This window comes from Pogoniulus pusillus, chromosome 1, assembly GCF_015220805.1.
Source record: "Pogoniulus pusillus isolate bPogPus1 chromosome 1, bPogPus1.pri, whole genome shotgun sequence".
Classification (NCBI taxonomy): Eukaryota; Metazoa; Chordata; class Aves; order Piciformes; family Lybiidae; genus Pogoniulus; species Pogoniulus pusillus.
This window is the reverse complement of record NC_087264.1, coordinates 4975028-4997234: the sequence shown is the minus strand read 5'-3', so window position 1 is coordinate 4997234 and position 22207 is coordinate 4975028. Positions and strand designations below refer to the sequence as shown.

At 48.5% G+C, this 22207-nt stretch overlaps 1 protein-coding gene across 1 annotated transcript in view; it reads right to left on the bottom strand.

Moving 5' to 3' along the window:
• MNAT1 (MNAT1 component of CDK activating kinase) overlaps nucleotides 1-22207 on the bottom strand; it is a 191244-nt gene that overhangs the window by 40123 nt on the left and 128914 nt on the right. The window contains exon 7 of the mRNA XM_064154531.1: nucleotides 21315-21436. Within this exon, the coding sequence (XP_064010601.1) occupies nucleotides 21315-21436 (122 nt within the window). The remainder of the gene's footprint in view (nucleotides 1-21314; nucleotides 21437-22207) is intronic.

The window sequence follows — 22207 nt, the reverse complement described above, 5'->3', positions numbered from 1 at the left end:
TCCAGCATCTCAACATCTCTCTTGAATTGAGGAGCCCAGAACTGGACACAGCACTCAAGGTGTGGCCTGACCAGTGCCAAGTACAGGGGAAGAACAACCTCCCTTGTCCCACTGGCCACACTGTTGAAGTCTCCCTTCAGCCTCCTGTTCTCATGAACCAAAGTATCAATGGAAAAAAAACAACCCAACCAAATAAATTAAAAACAAAACCCAACAACAAAAACAAACAACAACACACACAACCAAAACAAACCCCAAGTGACAGACAGGCTTATAGAAGATTAGATAGATAACTACCATACATTTCTGAAATTTGACCTTGTTACCTTTCCCAAACTCATCCAAAGATAACAACTGAGTGCTGAAACCAGCTCCCTCTGTGGAGGTCTAGACTGGAGTCCCTGCTGCTGTCACTTCACAGCAGGACTGCTGGGCAGATGCTGCACTTACATTAAACTCCATTGCTGCTTCACTGCTCTCAAAGAAACAAGAGGTGTGCAAGCGCACAAAGAAGGCATGAAATGGGCCCCTTATATCAGCACTAAAATCTCATACATTTACTAGCTTCCTTCACAAAATACTGTTCTAAGGGGGCAAGAACAGCTTTAAAGATAAATACATTGGTTTTCTTTTCTGATCTTAAGCTTCCAGGGCAGACAGACTATAAAACCTGCTACTGTAGTACATATGGCAGCTGATCTTAGCAGATAGCTCCAGACAGCTCTTCAGCACTTCTTTCAAACCACTTTCCTGTATTTCCCATTAACCAGCAGCCAACAGCTCCCAGTAAAGCCAAATACCTGCTAACTTGGCCAAGCTATTATCCCAGTGAAGAGCCTGCAGCACTAGCATGTTGCTTTGCTGCCATGGCTCTCTGTCATCAAGGTAGCTCATCCAGGGAGCTGTACTCCTTAGCTCCATTTGCAAATCCCCCTGAGCCATGTTGAGCATACTCTTCAAGCATATGGAAGTGCCTGTAAGCATGTAAAGCTGTATTCCTTTGCTCCATCTGCAAACACCTCTGAGCCATGTTGAGCTCAATCTCAATCATATGGAAGTGCCTTTAAGCATGAGCAGTCTATCCACTGTGCTGCAGAAGAAAGCAGTAGCCACACATGAGCAGTCCACCCACTGTGCTGCAGAAGACAGCAGCAGCCACACATGAGCAGTCCATCCACTGTGCTGCAGAAGACAGCAGTAGCCACACATGAGCAGTCCACCCACTGTGCTGCAGAAGACAGCAGTAGCCACACATGAGCAGTCCATCCACTGTGCTGCAGAAGACAGCAGTGTCCACACATGAGCAGTCCATCCACTGTGCTGCAGAAGACAGCAGTGTCCACACATGAGCAGTCCATCCACTGTGCTGCAGAAGACAGCAGTAGCCACACATACTGCCCAGGGGTTAGAACAGTGAAGGTGCTGCTGCAGCCCTAATCTTGCTCCAGCCAATCACAGAATGCACTGTGACCTTTAAAGGCCATCTAGCCCAAATGCCTTGCAGTAAGCAGAGACATCCCCAACTAGATCAGGTTGCTCAGAGCTCCATCAAGCCTCACCTTGAATGTCTCCTGGAGAAGAGGAGGCTCAGGGGTGATCTTATTACTGTCTACAACTACCTGAAGGGGCATTGTAGCCAGGTGTGGGGTGGCCTCTTCTCCCAGGCAACCAGCAATAGAACAAGGGGACACAGTCTCAAGTTGTGCCAGGGTAGGTATAGGCTGGATATTAGGAAGAAGTTCTTCACAGAGAGAGTGATTGGCATTGGAATGGGCTGCCCAGGGAGGTGGTGGAGGCACCGTCCCTGGGGGTCTTCAAGAAAAGCCTGGATGAGGCACTTAGTGCCATGGTCTGGTTGATTGGTTAGGGCTGGGTGCTGGATGATTTTGGAGGTCTCTTCCAACCTGGTTGATTCTATGATTCTATGATTCTATACCTTCATGGATAACCTCTTCCAGTGTTCCACCACTCCCATAGCAAAGATATTTTTCCTAATGTCCAATCTAAATCTACTCTTCCCTACTATAAAACATTTGCTCCTTACATTAGTGCTACAAGCCCTTGTAAAAAGTCCCTTCTTAGCTTTTAGGCAGGCCTCATTTAGCTGCTAGAAGGCCACAATAAGACCTGAACAGAGCACTCTCTTTTCTAGGCTGAACAACCCCAACTCTCTCAGCCTGTCTACGTAGGAGAGGTGCTCCTCTGATCATTTTTGGGACCCTCTCAATCAGGTCTATGTCCTTCTTGTGTTAGGGCTCACTGAAGCTGCTACAAATCCTTCTCTCAAGGCCAGGAGTAGAACTGGACCTAATCTGAGCTTTCATTTCTTTTTTTAGCCTGCCATTCTCACCACCAAAGCAAGTAAAATGGGAATTTTTCAGTAGAGTGTTTGGACACCAGAGCCAAAAACAAGTCAGGGAGCCAATGAACAACCTGCAGCTCTTAGGAGAAGGCAGGGAAGGAATTTGTTAGCGTTAGCTGCAAGAACTCATGATAACAGTGTGGAGGGTGGATGCACTGTATTATCATTGCTGCTGTCTTCAGGGTCAGTACCCAGCTGCTACAGCATCACTGACTGCTCAGATGTTTGCAGAACTGGACACACCATTCGTCCTGGTTTGAGTTAGAACAGAACTCATTCTGTTCAGTGATTTCACTTCTCAGCTCATTCTCTTCTTAGAATCATAGAATCAAGCAGGTTGGAAGAGACCTCCAACATCATCCAGTCCCAGCCCTGGCCAATCAACCAGACCATGGCACTAAGTGCCTCAGCCAGGCTTTGCTTCAACACCTCCAGGGACAAAGACTCCACCACCTCCATGGGCAGCCCATTCCAATGCAAATCACTCTCTCTGCCAACAACTTCCTCCTAACATCCAGCCTAGACCTCCCCCAACACAACTTGAGACTGTGTCCCCTTCTTCTGTTGCTGGTTGCCTGGCAGAAGAGACCAACCCCACCTGGCTACAGCCTCCCTTCAGGGAGTTGTAGACAGCAATGAGCTCTGCCCTGAGCCTCCTCTTCTGCAGGCTGCACACCCCCAGCTCCCTCAGCCTCTCCTCATAGGGTTTGTGTTCCAGGCCTCTCACCAGCTTAGTGACAGCAGTTCCCACAATTGAGAACATGTTTTCACACACAGCGACTGCTTCTGGACTTGGTAACACTCCATGTTTATAGTAACTACCCAGGATTGGTATACAGAAGGGCTCCTGCTTATACTTGCTTCTGTGGAGACCAAGGCCACTGATAAATCCAGTGTCCCACTTAGAGGGTGTTGTAAAACAGAAGGTAGTACCTGTGGGGAGGAGCAGACAGAACAGGTGACCCTAAACTGACCAACAAGGGATTTCATTCTACATATGTCATATTCAGTATAAAGCTGAGGGATCACAAAGGTCAAGCTTACTTCCTCAATGAATGGCTTTCAAAGACATCTCTGTCCATTTTACCTTTCATCTCAATCTATGTGTTCATGAATTCAAGTCCTATCTGCTGCTGAGTCCAGTCTGGGACTTCTCCAGCATCTGCCTTCAGCATCAGTGGCATGAGTGACACAACTGCCAACAGGAGGGTTAGGTTTGATATTGAGTTTGTATGTATTTGTATATATTTCATTATTATTCCTTTCACTAAAGCTGTTTTAGTTCTCTATTCTAATCTAGGAGCAGGTGTTGATCTGTTGGAAGGTAGAGAGCCCTGCAGAGGGACCTGGACAGGCTGGATGGGTGGGCAGAGGCCAATGGGATGAGACTGAACAAGGCCAAGTGCAGAGTTCTGCACTTTGGCCACAACAACCCCAAGCAGCACTACAGGCTGGGGACAGAGTGGTTGAGAGCAGCCAGGAGGAAAGGGACCTGGGGGTACTAACAGATAGTAGGCTGAAGATGAGCCAGCAGTGTGCCCAGGTGGCCAAGAGAGCCAATGGCATCCTGGCCTGCATCAGGAGCAGTGTGGCCAGCGGGACAAGGGAGGTTATTCTGCCCCTGTGCTCAGCACTGCTCAGGCCACACCTTGAGTGCTGTGTCCAGTTCTGGGCTCCTCAATTCAAGAGAGATGTTGAGGTGCTGGAACGTGTCCAGAGAAGGGCAAAGAAGCTGGTGAAGGGCCTGGAGCACAGCCCTGTGAGGAGAGGCTGAGGGAGCTGGGGGTGTGCAGCCTGCAGAAGAGGAGGCTCAGGGCAGACCTCATTGCTGTCTACAACTCCCTGAAGGGGCATTCTAGACAGGTGGGGGTGGTCTCTTCTCCCAGGCAACCAGCAATAGAACAAGGGGACACAGTCTCAAGTTGTGCCAGGGAAAGTATAGGCTGGATGTTAGGAGGAAGTTGTTGTCAGAGAGAGTGATTGGCATTGGAATGGGCTGCCCAGGGAGGTGGTGGAGGCACCGTCCCTTGAGGTCTTCAAGAAAAGACTGGATGAGGCACTTAGTGCCATGGTCTGGGTGCTAGGTTGGACAGGATGACCTTCGAGGTCTCTTCCAACCTGGTTGATTCTATGATTCTATGTGTTCATGAATCCAAGTCCTATCTGGTGCTGAGTCCTGCCTGGGACTTCTCCAGCATCTGCCCTCAGCATCAGTGGCATCAGTGACACAGCTGCCAACAGGAGGGTTAGGTTTGATATTGAGTTTGTATGTATTTGTATATATTTCATTATTATTCCTTTCACTAAAGCTGTTTTAATTCTCTAATCTATAAACCTCTCTCCCTTATTCTATTTCCCTTCTTTTACTCGTTGGGATTAACAGAGAGCATCTGACTTTTCCCCAGTGGCAGGCTCAGCCCTAATCCTTAACAATGTTTTGGGCAGCCCATGCTTTTCCAGGCACATATAAGAGCTGCATATGAAAATAAGACTAAATACAGCAGACCTAAAAAGTCTGTAGATGACTTCTGGGCATGTATGAATGCAAGAAGTGTTTCACAAAACCAGTAACTTCAGTGACTGCTCTTAGACAAAAACACAAAAGACCAAGAAGAAGGATCCTATGGTCTAGACTGCCTAGGGCACAGTACTACTGTTGTACTCATACCTTCTCAACAAGGCTTGCTGCTCTCCTGGGCAGGAAAAAAAGCAGGATGCACCTACATCACAGACTAAGGAGGAAAAGGCAAGCTTTTCTCTCCATATTTCATGCTGTTTGCATGTATCTGCAGGGACTTCTCATTCTAAAATTAACTGCGTGCTGAATAGAGTCTGGAACAGCAGAGTCTTTATGCTTCCAAGTTTTGAGATAGCTTCAGAGCACAGATCTCCTCTCTCATTTCTGGAATACTTCTTGACAATTAACAGAATCAATGACCACAGAACAAGAAGTCTGTCCAATCCATCAGGCCTTAATGTGAAAAGAGGAGGAGGAAAGAGGGAACTTTCTAACGACAGGAAGGGGAGAAGAGGTGTAGATTTCTCTTGGCTTCCCTCATGAGCATTTCCTCACGAATCCTGGAAGCCAGTCAGGAAATAAAGCTAGCAGCCAGAACTCACTTTCTGCATCTTTCTTTCTAAGGGATAACCAGCCAAATGCAGCAGTGGCAAATAGAATCACAGAATCAAGCAGGTTGGAAGAGACCTCCAACATCATCCATTCCAACCTATCCCCCAGCCCTACCCAGTCAACTAGACCATGGCACTAAGTGCCTCAGCCAGGCTTTGCTTCAACACCTCCAGGCACAGAGACTCCACAACCTCCCTGGGCAGCCCATTCCAATGCCAATCACTCTCTCTGACAACAACTTCCTCCTGACATCCAGCCTAGACCTCCCCCAACACAACTTGAGACTGTGTCCCCTTGTTCTATTGCTGCTTGCCTGGCAGAAGAGACCAACCCCCACCTGGCTACAGCCTCCCTTCAGGGAGTTGCAGACAGCAATGAGGTCACTCCTGAGCCTCCTCTTCTGCAGGCTGCACACCCCCAGCTCCCTCAGCCTCTCCTCACAAGGCTGTGCTCCAGGCCCCTCACAGCAGCTTTTGTGGCCTGAGACCAGTGCTGAGTACAGGGGCAGAATAACCTCCCTTGTCCTACTGGCCACACTGTTCCTGAGCCAGGCCAGGATGCCATTGACTCTCTTGTCCACCTGGGCACACTGCTGGCTCATGTTCAGCTACTACCTACCAGTACCCCCAGGTCCCTTTCTGCCTGGCTGCTCTCCAGCCACGTTTTGGTAATGTTTTTCCTTGAGTCAAATGCTGCTGATTTGAAGCTTTCAGTTTGTTTGTTTTACATCCAGCTCTTGGTGATATTTGTCATTTGGAAGTGGAGGCTGCCATGGAAACCTTTCCAGTACTTAAAATAATTCCTTTGCAAAAGAGGAAACTCCTTAGTGTAAAAAAATAGGTTTTGATATATTGATATTTGCTTCAGTGAAAGAATATGTTTTAAACAGTGTAATTCAAAAGTGTGCAAGAACAAAGTACAGTGTTGAAAATATTAGCAGGTTGGATTTATTGAAGTTGATGTAATACACTGGCCACATGCTTGATTGCTTTTGTACTGGAAGTGGCTGTGTTTTTCTATGTTTTAAGTGCTTCTCCCAAGAAGGAAAAAGGGGAAAGGGGGGGAAAAAAAGTCTAGTCACTCTTTTTCATGACTCACCAATCCAGATTTGTGGCAAGGTTTGGTTTATTTGCTTAGAATCATAGAATAGAATCATAGAATGGTTTAGGTTGGTAGGGATCTCAAAAGTCATCCAGTTCCAACCCCCTGCCATAGGCAGGGACACCTCCCACTAGAACAGGTTGCCCAAGACCTCATCCAACCTGGCCTTAAATACCTCCGTGGAGAGAGCATCCACAAGCTCCTTGGGCAACCTGTTTCAGTGTCTCACCACCCTCTCTGTAAAGAACTCTTTTCCTTACATCTAGTTTGAATCTCCCCTCTGCCAGTTGAAACCCATTACCCCTCATCCTGTCATTACAAGACCTTGCCAATAGTCCCTCCCCAGCCTTCCTGTAGGCCCCCTTCAGATACTGGAAGGCCACTATAAGGTCTCACCAAAGCCTTCTCTTCTCCAGGCTGAAGAACCTCAATTCTTGGAGCTTTTCCTCAGAGCAGAGCTGCTCCAACCCTCTGACTTGTTCCCACAGTTCCATGTCCCTCTTGTGTTGGGGCTCCAGAGCTGCACACAGGACTCCAGGTGGAGTCTGAGGAGAGCAGAGCCAAGGGGCAGAATCCCCTCCCTTGCCCTGCTGCCCACACTGCTCTTGCTGCAGCCCAGCACACAGTTGCTGTCTGGGCTGCACTCACACTGCAGGCTCATGTTGAGCTTTTCATCACCCCAGACCCCCAGGTCCTTTTCCTCAGGGCTGCTCTCAGCCATTTGTCTCCCAGCCTGAAGCTGTGCTTGGGATTGCATTGACCCAGATGTAGGACCTTACACTTGGCCTTGTTGAATGTTATGAGGTTGGCCTGGACTCACCTCTCCAGCCTGTCCAGGTCCCTCTGGATGTTATCCCTGCCCTCTAGCTTGTCAACTGCCTTATGCCCTATGTAGAGGTGGTCTTTCTTTCCGATTCTGCTTAAGTTGAGCATATTATCTCTGCTCTTAGTGCCTTACTAATATTGATTGGTGGCTGTCCACTTAGTCGCTCTTGAGTGCTGTGTCCAGTTCTGGGCTCCTCAATTCAAGAGAGATGTTGAGGTGCTGGAAGGTGTCCAGAGAAGGGCAACAAAGCTTCTGTGAGGGGCCTGGAGCACAGCCCTGTGAAGAGAGGCTGAGGGAGCTGGGGGTGTGCAGCCTGCAGAAGAGGAGGCTCAGGGCAGACCTCATTGCTGTCTACAACTCCCTGAAGGGAGGCTGTAGCCAGGTGGGTTTGGTCTCTTCTGCCAGGCAAGCAGCAACAGAACAAGAGGACACAGTCTCAAGTTGTGGCAGAGGAGGTCTAGGCTGGATGTTAGGAGGAAATTGTTGGCAGAGAGAGTGATTGGCACTGGAATGGGCTGCCCAGGGAGGTGGAGTCACCATCCCTGGAAGTTTCCAAGCAAAGCCTGGCTGAGGCACTTAGTGCCATGGTCTGTTTGACTGGATAGGGCTGGGTGCTAGGTTGGCCTGGATGAGTTTGCAGGTCTCTTCCAACCTGGTTGATTCCATGATTCTATTCTATGATTCTACAATTAGATACTTTCAAGCAGAAGAACTAAAAAACTTATTCCTACTGGAAGAAAAAAAGAAGTCTGTATGCACACCTGCTGTTCTATCAATGCAAGAAGGAAACCATTTCGCTGCTGCATCATAAGTAGAAGAAAAGTACTTATTAAAACATTAATCACAGTCCATTATAATCTGACTCCATGCCAGAAGTTCCCATTACATCACTGAAAATATCTATTAACCAAAACCTGATTCTGACAAGTTACAGAAGTGTTGTGTTTAGGACTTAGTAATGCAAAAGTCAGTTTTAGAAGAACAGTCACACAATTGATTTTGCAGTGGCAAGCAGGCATAATTAATTGGGTTTTTTTTGTGACATTTATTACTGCACTGGAGTTGATTTACCTGGTGTTTCTACTGTAAAATTATTCAAAAATTATTTCCAACTTCATCTACTTTTATTAAACACATTTATTGTGAAGGGATTTAATAGCCAGAGCTGGCTAAACAATCTTAGAATGTGCTGGATACACCAGGACATGTAAAACTGCATTGTCTTGTGTAAATACAGGCCTTGTTTAGAGCTAGGGCTCACAGGAAATTATGCCAAATGAAAACCATCTCCTTTTCTCCTCTCCCACTGAAAAGGATTTATGTTTTTACATTTAATACCAGTTACATAAAGATTTAATACGAGTTACATAAAGGTGTGGATCTGTTGGAAGGTAGGAGAGCCCTGCAGAGGGACCTGGGCAGGATGGATGGGTGGGCAGAGGCCAATGGGATGAGATTGAACAAGGCCAAGGGCAGGGTTCTGCACTTTGGCCACAACAACCCCAAGCAGCACTACAGGCTGGGGACAGAGTGGCTGAGAGCAGCCAGGCAGAAAGGGACCTGAGGGTACTGGTAGAGAGTAGCTGAAGATGAGCCAGCAGTGTGCCCAGGTAGCCAAGAGCCAATGGCATCCTGGCCTGCATCAGGAGCAGTGTGGTCAGTAGGACAAGGGAGGTCATTCTGCCCCTGTACTCAGCACTGCTCAGGCCACACCTTGAGTGCTGTGTCCAGTTCTGGGCCCCTCAATTCAAGAGAGATGTTGAGGTGCTGGAAGGTGTCCAGAGAAGGGCAACAAAGCTGGTGAGGGGCCTGGAGCACAAATCCTATGAGGAGAGGTTGAGGGAGCTGGGCCTGTTTAGCCTGCAGAAGAGGAGGCTCAGGGGTGATCTTATTACTGTCTACAACTACCTGAAGGGGCATTGTAGCCAGGTGGGGGGGTGGCCTCTTCTCCCAGGCAACCAGCAACAGAACAAGGGGACACAGTCTCAAGTTGTGCCAGGGTAGGTCTAGGCTGGATGTTAGGAAGAAGTTCTTCACAGAGAGAGTGATTGGCATTGGAATGGGCTGCCCAGGGAGGTGGTGGAGGCACCGTCCCTGGGGGTCTTCAAGAAAAGCCTGGCTGAGGCACTTAGTGCCATGGTCTGGTTGATTGGCTAGGGCTGGGTGCTAGGTTGGCCTGGATGATCTTGGAGGTCTCTTCCAACCTGGTTGATTCTATGAGTCTATGATCTTTTACGTGTTTTACTAAACTCCTGCTTTAGTGTTCTGCAAGCCCACGCTACAAAAAAAAAGACTCTTCTGGAATAAATGGGATAATTACATTTCCTACAGCAACCTTGTAATCTCTGGAGTATTTATTCCAGACTAAACAGCCTTACTCAGCTGCCCTGTGTCTGACTGTCGATGAAAGAAGCTTGTTTGACAACTGCTTCGAGCAGAAACATATTTTTACCATGATTGCACCAAAAAAACAGTGAAAAAAACATTACCAGACCAAGCAGAGAGAGCTCATGTTAGATCCATGAGTTAATTGGAAAGCCAAACGCCAACACAAACAATCACTGTGGACATTCTGCTGTCACAGCCAGCGTTTGAGGTTAATTCAGTGGGACATACACAACTACAGCCAACTTCATGGATAAGAAACTACACGCTGCATGCAGGCTCCTCTCTTTGTGTCTTTATAGATTTTCCATATTCTCTGCTTTTATAACCCTCCTGAGACCTTATACAGTTACAGAATGCACACTCTACCCACAGGTGGGAGGGCAGGAAGCAAAGCTCTCTGTTTCATAAGCAGTCTACTTTTAATATATTCAGTTGCTAATGACCTTGACAGAGGAGCTCCATGCAAAACACCATATACTACAGGGTGTCGTTTGAAATGTTCAGAGGCACTTCTGCCAGAAAGCTGATTTCTTAAACAGTGAGATTTCAGGCTTACTAGAGGCTGTGTTTCTCTCCTTGATTTCCATCCAGTTGGAATAACTGGTGCTAATCTACCTTTTCTATATTGAATGTGCTTCCTTCCAAAATGCTGGGATGAGGCTTGCAAGGATTCCTGTGCTTGGCTAAAGCAATGCAAAGCAGTTTCTATGTTAAACAAAAGTAAAATGGTTTGCACACAGTTTGGTTTCTTTGTTTCACATGCTCTTGAAAAAGAACACTTGGCCATACCCACTGTTCCCCACAAGTATCACAGAAACACAGAAGCAACCAGGTTGAAAGAGACCTCCAAGATCATCCAGTCCAACCTAGCACCCAGCCCTAGCAAATCACAGAAACACACAAGCAACCAGGTTGGAAGATACCTCCAGGATCACCCAGTCCAATCTGTCACCCAGCCCTAGCCTGTCAACCAGACCATGGCACTAAGTGCCTCAGCCAGGCTTTGCTTCAACACCTCCAGGCACAGTGACTCCACCACCTCCCTGGGCAGCCCATTCCAATGCCAATCACTCTCTCTGACAACAACTTCCTAACAACATCCAGCCTAGACCTCCCACGGCACAACTTGAGACTGTGTCCCCTTGTGCTTGCCTGGCAGAAGAGACCAACCCCACCTGGCTACAGCCTCCCTTCAGGCAGTTGTAGGCAGCAATGAGGTCACCCCTGAGCCTCCTCTTCTCCAGCCTAAACACCCCCAGCTCCCTCAGCCTCTCCTCACAGGGCTGTGCTCCAGGCCCCTCACCAGCTTTGTTGCCCTTCTCTGGACACCTTCCAGCACCTCAACATCTCTCTTGAATTGAGGAGCCCAGAACTGGACTCAGCACTCAAGGTGTGGCCTGAGCAGTGCTGAGTACAGGGGCAGAAGAACCTCCTTTGTCCTACTGGCCACACTGCTCCTGAGCCAGCCCAGGATGCTAATGGCTCTCTTGGCCACCTGGGCACTCTGATGGCTCATGTTCAGCTACTCTCTACAAGCACCCCCAGGTCCCTTTCTTCATGGCTGCTCTCAGCCACTCTGTCCCCAGCCTGTAGTGCTGCTTGGGGTTGTTGTGGCCATAGTGTAGAACCCTGCACTTGGCCTTGTTAAATCTCATCCCATTGGCCTCTGCCCACCCCTCCACAGGAAGACAAAACATAGAATAGTCTGGGTTGGAAGGGACATCCAAAAGTCACCTTGTCCAACTCCCCTGCAGTGAGCAGGGACATCCTCCATTAGATGAGGTTGCCCAGAGCCCTGTCAAGCCTCAGCTTGATTATCTCCATGCAAGTCCTCTCCATGGATATATCCCTGCAGCACTGTCATTCATAGGGTTTTAGTTAATTGCTCATGATAAAGTGAACAAAATATACCTTACTTTAAAAGCCTACCTGAAAATATGGCTGTGTTTTTAAAGCAATAATCACTTCTTACCTGCCAGCTCTCATTCATTAGGTGCTGGAATCAAAATGCCTCTCAGCTGACAGAAATCTTTCTAGGAAAAATCAGACCCTGCAACAGGAGACACTGGGAAATGCAGACCATATGCCTTAGTAACCAGAATTCCTGCAAGGACTGCAGCCCTCTACACTCTCTCCAAAGCAGGACAAGCTTTTCTTGCTCATACTCAATCTTTTGACTCTGACTACTGAGCTTATTAAGAAACTGTATTCTATTCAACAGAGCAGAATGAATCCAGTGTTCAAACTCAGTGGGCCAAAGCAGATCAAATCAGCCCTTCAATTTGTGGCTTTTCTCCTTTTCCAAGAGGTCATTTGACCTCATTACTGTTTATAAATATGTGAAGGGCTAGTGTCAGGAGGACGGAGCCAGGCTCTTTTCAGTGATGCCAAATAATAGGGCAAGCAGCAATGGGTGTAAGCTAGAGCATAGGAGATGCCACATTACCATAAACTAAGCAATATGAAATAAGGAAAAACTTTTTCCCTGTGAGGGTGACCAAACACTGGGACAGGCTGCCCAGGGACACTGTGGAGTCTCCTTCCCTGTAGACATTCAAAACTTGCCCAGATGTGTTCCTGTATGTACTGTTCCAGGTGATCCTGCTCTGCCAGGGGGTTGGACTAGATGATGCTTCAAGGTCCTTTCCAAGCCATAATGCTCTTTGAGTCTACAATTCATTAAACACCTGCATATGCCAGTGACAAAGAAAGCAGATGTCAAAATACCTGCTGCCATCTTTTAAAGCCCAGCAGCTTTGTCACCCATTCACAGGCTCACAGAATATTAGGGGTGGGAAAGGACCCAAAGAGATCATGGGGTCCAACCCCCCTGCCAGAGCAGGACCACACAGTCTAGCACAGATCACAGAGGCACACATCCAGATAGGCCTTGAAAGTCTCCAGAGAAGGAGACTTCACAATCTCTCTGGGGAGCCTGTTCCAGTGCTCTGTGACCCTTACAGTAACTAAGTTCCCCCTTGTGTTGAGGTGGAACCTCTTGTGCTGCAATTTACACCCATTGCTCCTTGTCCTATCCCAGGGAGCAGTGAGCAGAGCCTGTCCCCCACTTCTGGCCAGCCCTCAGATACTTATAAACATTTATCAAATCCCCTCTCAGTCTTCTCTTCTCCAGACTAAACAGCCCCAGGTCCCTCAGCCTCTCCTCCTCAGCCATGCCCTCCTGTCCCCTCAGCATCCTCATAGCCCTCTGCTGGACTCTCTCCAGCAGATCCCTGTCCCTCTTCAACTGGGGAGCCCAAAACTGAACACAGTATTCAAGATGAGGTCTCACCATGGTAGAGTAGAAGGGAGGAGAACCTCCCTTGATCTGCTGGACACACTCTTCTTAATACACCTCAAGATCCCATTGGCCTTCTTGGCCACAAGGGCACATTGCTGTGCTGTGGTTAATTTGTTATCCACCAGGACCCCCAGGTCCCTCTCCATAGAGCTGCTCTCCAGCAGATCACCTCCCAGCCTGTCCTGGTGCAGTTGATTATTCCTACCCAGGAATTTCACAATTCAGTTACTTGGTTATTTCACTGTCTTGAACCCAAGGCAGACACTGAAAGGGTTTCAGCAAAAACTAATCCAGTCAAGGACCAGATCAACAACAGCTTAAGAACAGGCTGGGGAGCATCCTTACTACTGCCTCACTATATGAAGAAAACTAAAATCACTCTGTCTGACAGCAAAGATGTTCCAAGAGTCATTTCAGGATGAAGTGCCAGAACTCTACATGTGTTTCAAATTACACTACAACACTGTACAACAAAGAAATATGCAGACATTTTCCACTTGAAATGAAGGTTAAAAATCAAAACACTAAGAAAGCTGCAGCAGATTGGACACTCAACCTTCTCCTTTGAATTTGTCATAGATAGTAGGCTGAAAATGAGCCAGCAGTGTGCCCAGGTGGGCAAGAGAGCCAATGGCATCCTGGCCTGCATCAGGAACAGTGTGGTCAGTAGGACAAGGGAGGTTATTCTGCCCCTGTACTCAGCACTGCTCAGGCCACACCTTGAGTGCTGTGTCCAGTTCTGGGCTCCTCAATTCAAGAGAGATGTTGAGGTGCTGGAAGATGTCCAGAGAAGGGCAACAAAGCTTCTGTGAGGGGCCTGGAACACAAACCCTATGAGGAGAGGCTGAGGGAGCTGGGGGTGTTTAGGCTGGAGAAGAGGAGGCTCAGGACAGACCTCATTGCTGTCTACAACTACCTGAAGGGAGGCTGTAGCCAGGTGGGGTTGGTCTCTTCTGCCAGGCAAGCAGCAACAGAACAAGGGGACACAGTCTCAAGCTGTGCCAGGGGAGGCCTAGGCTGGATGTTAAGAGGAAGTTGTTGGCAGAGAGAGTGATTGGCATTGGAATGGGCTGCCCAGGGAGGTGGTGGAGGCACCATCCCTGGAGGTGTTGAAGCAAAGCCTGGCTGAGGCACTTAGTGCCATGGTCTGGTTAACTGGCTAGGGCTGGGTGCTAGGTTGGACTGGATGATGTTGGAGGTCTCTTCCAACCTGCTTGATTCTATGACTTTGGCAGATCTATACTTTACTCAAACTACACCGACCTGTTTCAGGTGATGGCAGTAGTGTCAGTAGGGCCTTTGATAAGACAGCTCTCTAAACATGAGTCCTATCAGCAGGATGTCTTCAACCCCATCCAGAAATCTACAATTTGCCAGCACACATCACAAAAACTTTAGTGATTTAGAGTGGTGAGCAAGTCACACAGACCTAGGACTGTAAGTTATCACAGACAGACAGGCAGCTGTAAAGCATGTCTCCAGGATGGGTACATTACAGTAATCCAAGACCCCACACTTCTCCAAGCACACCACAGGCTGGGAGATGCTCTTATACGTGTCTTCTCCCCCTCTTCAAGTCACGTCTCCCTGTGACAGCTGAGACAGACAGGAGCTGTTCCTCATAGCCTGAACATCCAAATTTACCTTTACCACCCAGATCAAACCATCAGCAGCCTGGCACGTTCAGTGTGTACTCTTGGGACTATCAGTCACTGAGACTTCCCTGCAGTTACCCCACAGCCATACAGGCAAGGGAATATCTATCAGAGGCAAAGAGATCTTCACTCTTGCTACCACGAGGTTAAATACTCTCCACACATTAGTGTAATAAATGTTGCTTCCAGAAAGCCATGTAATCCAGGATTATTGCCTGCATTGGATTTCATTATTTCCAGGAAATCTTCCTCAATTAAAGAAAAGAGGAAGGGGAGGCTGCAGAACACAAACCCTTATACATTATACCAATCACAGGCTCACAGGATGGTAGGGGTTGGAAGGCACGTAAGGAGATCATCGAGTCCAAACCCCCTGCCAGAGCAGGACAATGCTATCTAACACAGATCACAGAGGAACACATCCAGACAGGCCTTGAAAGGCTCCACAGAAGCAGACTCCACAACCATTCTGGGGAGCCTGTGCCAGTGCTCTCAGACCCCTACAGTAAAGAAGCTCCCCATTGTGTTGAGGTGGAACCTCCTGTGCTGCAACGTACACCCACTGCTCCTTGTCCTATCCCAGGGAGCAGTGAGCAGAGCCTGTCCCACCCCTCCTGCCCAGCCTTCAGATACTTAAACATTGATCAAATCCCCTCTCAGTCTTCTCTTCTCCAGACTAAGCAGCCCCAGGTCCCTCAGCCTCTCCTCATAAGCCATGCCCTCCAGTCCTCTAATCATCCTCGTAGCCCTCCACTGGACTCCCTCTTATACTGGGGAGCCCAAATCTGAGCACAGCCATTTATGTTGGAGAGAAAAAAAAAAAACCTATTTCTTCAACATTTTCATTATTCTTAAACTTCCAACACCATAGCAAAGCATGCATCGTAAGGATGTTAATGTTTTTCACAGTATCACAGTATCATCAGGGTTGGAAGAGACCTCATAGACCATCAAGTCCAACCCTTTAGCACAGAGCTCAAGGCCAGACCATGGCACCAAGTGCCACGTCCAATCCTGCCTTGAACAGCTCCAGGGACGGCGACTCCACCACCTCCCCGGGCAGCCCATTCCAGTGTCCAATGACTCTCTCAGTGAAGAACTTTCTCCTCACCTCCAGACTAAATCTCCCCTGGCGCAGCTTGAGGCTGTGTCCTCTCATTCTGGTGCTGGCCACCTGAGAGAAGAGAGCAACCTCCTCCTGGCTACAGCCACCCCTCAGGTAGTTTTCTGCAGAACACACACAAAAAGAACATTTACAGCCCCAAGAGAAGCTGAAAACAAATTGCTAAGAGCAGTTTGCATACAAATTACCTTGGTTGTTACTGTTTTTTTCCAAAACACACAAAATCCACACAGAAGATCAGTGGGCAGATGTAGAATCATAAATTTCTCTGTAAAGATGTGATGGTCTGGGTGTTACCTGACCCCCTGCCCCCAACACTTAAGAAAAATCACCCGGACTAGACTTAGCTGAGCTGGAAATCGAATGAATGAAGCTTTATATTTACAGCTTAGCACAATATCCAAGCAGGTAGTTACAATATCTACAGCTACAGACAGACATAGACAAGGTAAAAAGCTAATACACAGCAGCCCTCCCAGAAAGCAGAGTCCCCAGCAGGGGCTCCCAACCACTCTTCCACCTCCTTACCACTCTACCTTACCCCAGACTTTGCCTTGCGTTCAAGGTGAGTCTGGAGAATGGGCCAGGGGGGGTTAGGAAGCAGAGGGATTAGTTACACAGATAGTAAGTTAGGGAGAGAAGGGAGGCAGCCAGAGCCAGAAACACAACAACCCTCCCAGAAACCAGGGTCCTCAGGAGGGGCTCCCAATCACCCTTCCACCTCCTTTCCACCCCTCTACCTTACCCCAGGCTTTGCCTTACATTCAAGGTGAGTTTGGAGAATTGGCCAGGGAAGTTAGGAAGCAGAAGGATTAGTCTGACACAGATTAGGGAGAAAAGTGCAGGCAGCCAGAGACACACAGCAACTCTGTTATCTGTGTTTGTGTTCTTGTTCTTATCCATCTCAGCAAGCCTATGAGTGCAGCAGACATCACCATTGTTTGCTTTTCACATCCTATCATCTAATTCCTCTCACTAAAACATCCCAGCTAGGCTCAAACTAACACAACAACCCTCCCAAAATAAAAAGGAAACAAAAAAACACCTCAGCAAACAACAACAAAACAACCTCCAACCACTAAATACACTTAGGTTTAACCTGCTCTTATAGGAGTCCAAACGGAGAGGAAAGTAAAACCTTATAGGAGGAGCAGATAACATTGTGCCCAGCTTTTCTCCCACACCCAGGCAGCTGCATGCAGCTGCCTGAGCAAAGCCAAAGCTGGGATTGAGGCACAGGAGTGAAACATTCATCATCAACAGGAAATGCATAGGAGTTTGTGCAAACCCAGAAACACAAACACACGAATGGCTGAAGGTATTTCAGGCACCCCACGGAATAGGAGCTGCACCGGCTGGGAACCCAGAGTGGCTGCCTACTTGTTTTGGAATTGCAAACAACCTCAGGAGGCAGAACTCTTCTGGTGGGCACAATCCACTCACCCTCCTCTTGCTACCACAGCAACCCAACACCCCTGCTGTTCTTAACCCTTTCAGCATCTTCAGAGCTAAGGTCAACAACCCTGGCTGTTCATGCCTGGAGGAGCAAAATGACACATGTGTGGAAGTGCCTCCAAGAAAAGACTGAGCTCTCTTTGAAAGCTCTGCTCTGCTCCAAACATGCTCACACACAGGCACTGCAACACAACTGCATCACTTGAGAACCTTGGTTTGATTTTTAGGCTCTCAGAGAGTGACAGGACTGGGGGGAATGGAGCAAAGCTGGAGGTGAGGAGATTCAGCCTGGATGTGAGGAGGAAGTTGTTGAGCATGAGAGTGGTGAGAGGCTGGAATGGGTTGCCCAGGGAGGTGGTTGAGGCCCCATGGCTGGAGGTGTTTGAGGCCAGGCTGGATGAGGCTGTGGGTAGCCTGCTCTAGGGTAGGGTGTCCTTGGCCATAGCAGGGGGGGTTGGAATTAGATAATCCTTGTGGTCCCTTCCAACCCTGCCTGTTTCTGTGAAAGTTGCTGGGTTGCCTTCAGTGTCACAGGCAATTAGATGGGATGGGCATGGATTGGACAGGTTTCTGCTGGATCTGGACGCCAGGGTGACACAGTCTCAAGTTGTGCTGGGGGAAATATAGGCTGGATGTTAGGAGGAAGCTGTTGTCAGAGAGAGTGATTGGCATTGGAATGGGCTGCCCAGGGAGGTGGTGGAGTCACTGTGCCTGGAGGTGTTGAAGCAAAGCCTGGCTGAGGCACTTAGTGCCATGGTCTGGTTGACTGGATAGGGCTGGGTGTTAGGTTGGACTGGGTGATCTTGGAGGTCTCTTCCAACCTGGCTGATTTTATGATTCTATACAAGTGAAGAGACAGGGAATCTCCCCCCCCCACAAGTCATCTTCCCTCTCCATCCCAAGCATTTTCATTTGCAAAGAGGCTTTGGGCTGAAGGGGCAAAAAACTGCCCACCTCTGGAGGTCCCTGACCAGCTGTGCTCCACCCAAACAGGTGGTGAAGCTGAGTGTGACACTGGCCAAGTTTAAACTGCTAACTAATATTTGGTCTGAGAATTTTGGTATCAGATTAAAAAAATAAAAATTACAGGCATCAGGACAATAAAAACATAAATAATAAAAATGGAGACAAATCCATTCCAGAAAGCCTTGGATTTTCTGGAACACTGTTAGGTTTATTGACTTTAAGAAGCTCACCTATTTACCTCTACATTTGCTGGATGAGACACAATTTCTCCTGTGCCAGTAAAATAAATGGAGTTCCTGTTTGGATTTCACTAGTCACTGAAACTCCCTATTAAAGTACTTTGTGGCTTCAGTTTTCCCATAGAATCATAGAATCAAACAGGTTGGAAGAGACCTCCAACATCACCCAGTCCAACCTATCCCCCAGCCCTAGCCAGTCAACCAGACCATGGCACTAAGTGCCTCAGCCAGGCTTTGCTTCAACACCTCCAGGCACAGAGACTCCACCACCTCCCTGGGCAGCCCATTCCAATGCCAATCACTCTCTCTGACAACAACTTCCTAACAACATCCAGCCTAGACCTCCCCCACCACAACTTTGAGACTGTGTCCCCTTGTTCTGTTGCTGCTTGCCTGGCAGAAGAGGCCACGCCTCACCTGGCTACAGCCTCCCTTCAGGGAGTTGTAGGCAGCAATGAGGTCAGCCTTGAGCCTCCTCTTCTCCAGGCTAAACAACCCCAGTTCCCTCAGCCTCTCCTCACAGGGTTTGTGTTCCAGGCCCCTCACCAGCTTTGTTGCCCTTCTCTGGACACCTTCCAGCACCTCAACATCTCTCTTGAATTGAGGAGCCCAGAACTGGACACAGCACTCAAGGTGTGGCCTGACCAGTGCTGAGCACAGGGGCAGAATCACCTCCCTTGTCCTACTGGCCACACTGTTCCTGATGCAGGCCAGGATGCCACTGGCTCTCTTGGCCACCTGGGCACACTGCTGGCTCATGTTCAGGCAGGTATCAATCAGCACCCCCAGATCCCTCTCTGTCTGGCTGCTTTCCAGCCACTCTGACCCCAACCTGTATCTCTGCATGGGGTTGCTGTGGCCAAAGTGCAGCACCCTGCACTTGGAGCTATTGAACCCCATCCCACTGGACTCTGCCCATCTGTCCAGGCGGTCAAGGTCCCGCTGCAGAGCCCTTCTGCCCTCCAACCCAGCCACATCTGCCCCCAGCTTGGTGTCATCTGCAAACTTGCTGATGACAGACTCCATGCCCTCATCCAGGTCATCTATGAAGATGTTAATGGGGATGGGGCCCAGCACTGATCCCTGAGGGACACCACTAGTCCAATCTCCTCATCACTCTTGTGGCCCTCTGTAGAACTCTCTTCAGTAGCATCCCATTCTTCTGGAACTAGGTAGCCCAGAACTAGGCACAATACACTTCAGATGAGGGCTCACAGGGGAAAGCACAGGGAGAGAAGAATCTCCCTTAAGCTGCTGGCCATGCCTTTCTCAACACACACCAGAATAACATTGGCCTTTTGGTACAATGCTGCTTGATGGTGAACATGTTGTCCATCCACACTCTCACATCTTTCTCCACAGAGCTGCCTTCCAGCAAGTCAACTCCTAATCTGTACAAGAGCTTATTTCTCTTTAGGTGCAGGAATCAACACTCATCCTTTTTGAACATTCATACTACCATGAAGTAGTCCAGTCCCTCTTAAGTGAAAATGACCTTCAAAGTTGGGTCATGATGATCAGGGTGACATTCACAATCCCAATAGCTGCAAGAGAGCCAATAGCATCCTGGCCTGTATCAGGAGCAGTGTGGCCAGTAGGACAAGGGAGGTTATTTTTGCCCTGGTACTCAGCACTGCTCAGGCCACACCTTGAGTGCTGTGTCCAGTTCTGGGCTCCTCAATTCAAGAGAGATGTTGAGATACTGGAACATGTCCAGTGAAGGGCAACAAAGCTGGAGCACAGCCCTGTGAGGAGAGGCTGAGGGAGCTGGGGGTGTGCAGCCTGCAGAAGTGGAGGCTCAGGGTTGACCTCATTGCTGGCTACAACTACCTGAAGGGAGGCTGTAGCCAGGTGGGGTTGGTCTCTTCTGCCAGGCAAGCAGCAACAGAACAAGGGGACACAGTCTCAAGCTGTGCCTGGGCAGGTCTAGGCTGGATGTTGTTAGGAAGTTGTTGGCAGAGTGACTGATTGGCATTGGAATGGGCTGCCCAGGGAGGTGGCGGAGTCACTGTGCCTGGAGGTGTTGAAACAAAGCCTGGCTGAGGCACTTAGTGCCATGGTCTGGTTGACTGGCTAGGGCTGGTGCTAGGTTGGACTGGATGATGTTGGAGGTCTCTTCCAACCTGTCTGATTTTATGATTCTACGTTTTCAAGAGGAATTGCAGCTACAAAACACTTCTCTAGACTGGAGGCACATCACTTTTGGACTTCTCAGTCTACATTACCCAGGCACAGAATTCCCACCTCCCTTCCAAACATGGCTGCACACCACGATGCTGCCAAGCTGCTGGACCAACCCTGCATTATATTATTTGACAAAGCCGAGCTCTATGCTTCATTTCTCCCAAACGCAGTTTGCCTGCGGACAGCAGTCGACAAGTAAATCTACCCTTTTACATGGCAAAAAGCCCAATCTTAATATTTTTACTGGCTTAGAGCTGGGCAAATTAAGGCTCAGCTTTTTATTTATTTATTTTTTTAATACTGTGCAACTGAAAATGAACAGCTACTTCAGAGTGACTGCCAAGGACAACCTTAAAAACACTAATGCGATCCAGTCCAGCTCTCAATAGGTCTATAAAGGCTACAGAATGAAAAATTTCAGCTTTTCCACCCAAACAAAATGCTGGTTAGGCAGGAAGGTTTTCAGATCTTTAAAACAAAAGAATCCCAAACAGCAGAAAACCCATACATGCTGGCAAAATAAAGATGGTAACAGTCCCAGCTACGATGGCACAGAACAGGAATTAAAACTCATTGTTACTCACCCCAATCTCCCCAGCATTTCAAGCTCTGGAACTGGTGGTCCAAATGTCTCCACTTGCAGAGGCTGATACTCATACAAAGCTTCTTCTATCTTCTGCATGGGAGCCAATGAAATATGCTGACCCTGTTAAAAAAATAAAAGAGTTAAGGTTTCCACTTTTCTTCTTTTAGAAGTTCTCCAGTTCTGGAGCCCTCATTACAAGAAGGATGTGGAGATGCTGGAGCATGTCCAGAGAAGGGCCATGAGGATGCTCAGAGGGCTGCAGCAGCTCTGCTGTGAGCACAGACTGAAAGAGTTGGGGCTGTGCAGTATGTAGAAGAGAAGGCTCCCAGGTGACTTCATTGTGGCCTTTCAGTATCTGAAGAGGGCCTCCAAAAAAACTGGGGAGGGACTTTTTAGGCTGTCAGGGAGTGCCAGGACTGGGGAGAATGGAGCAAAGCTGGAGGTGGGGAGATTCAGCCTGGAGATGAGGAGGAAGTTGTTGAGCTTGAGAGTGGTGAGAGGCTGGACTGGGTTGCCCAGGGAGGTGGTTGAGGCTCTACCCCTGGAGGTGTTTAAGGCCAAGCTGGATGAGGCTGTGGGCAGCCTGAACTAGGGTGGGGTATCCCTGCTCATAGCAGGGTGGTTGGAACTGGCTGATCCTTGTGGTCCCTTCCAAGCCTGACTGATTCTATGATTCTGTGAAATGCCACACAGAAAGAAGCTCCTCTCACTAACCTGGTCCAGACAAAGACCATCCTGCTGTGAACATACTGTTTGCTTCATCACTCATTTCCTCAGGATTTATTGTTTTTACTGAGATCTACAGTTTGGAAGTAGTCTGTCATTAAAATCATAGAATCAACCAGGTTGGAAGAGACCTCCAACATCACCCAGTCCAACCTAGCACCCAGC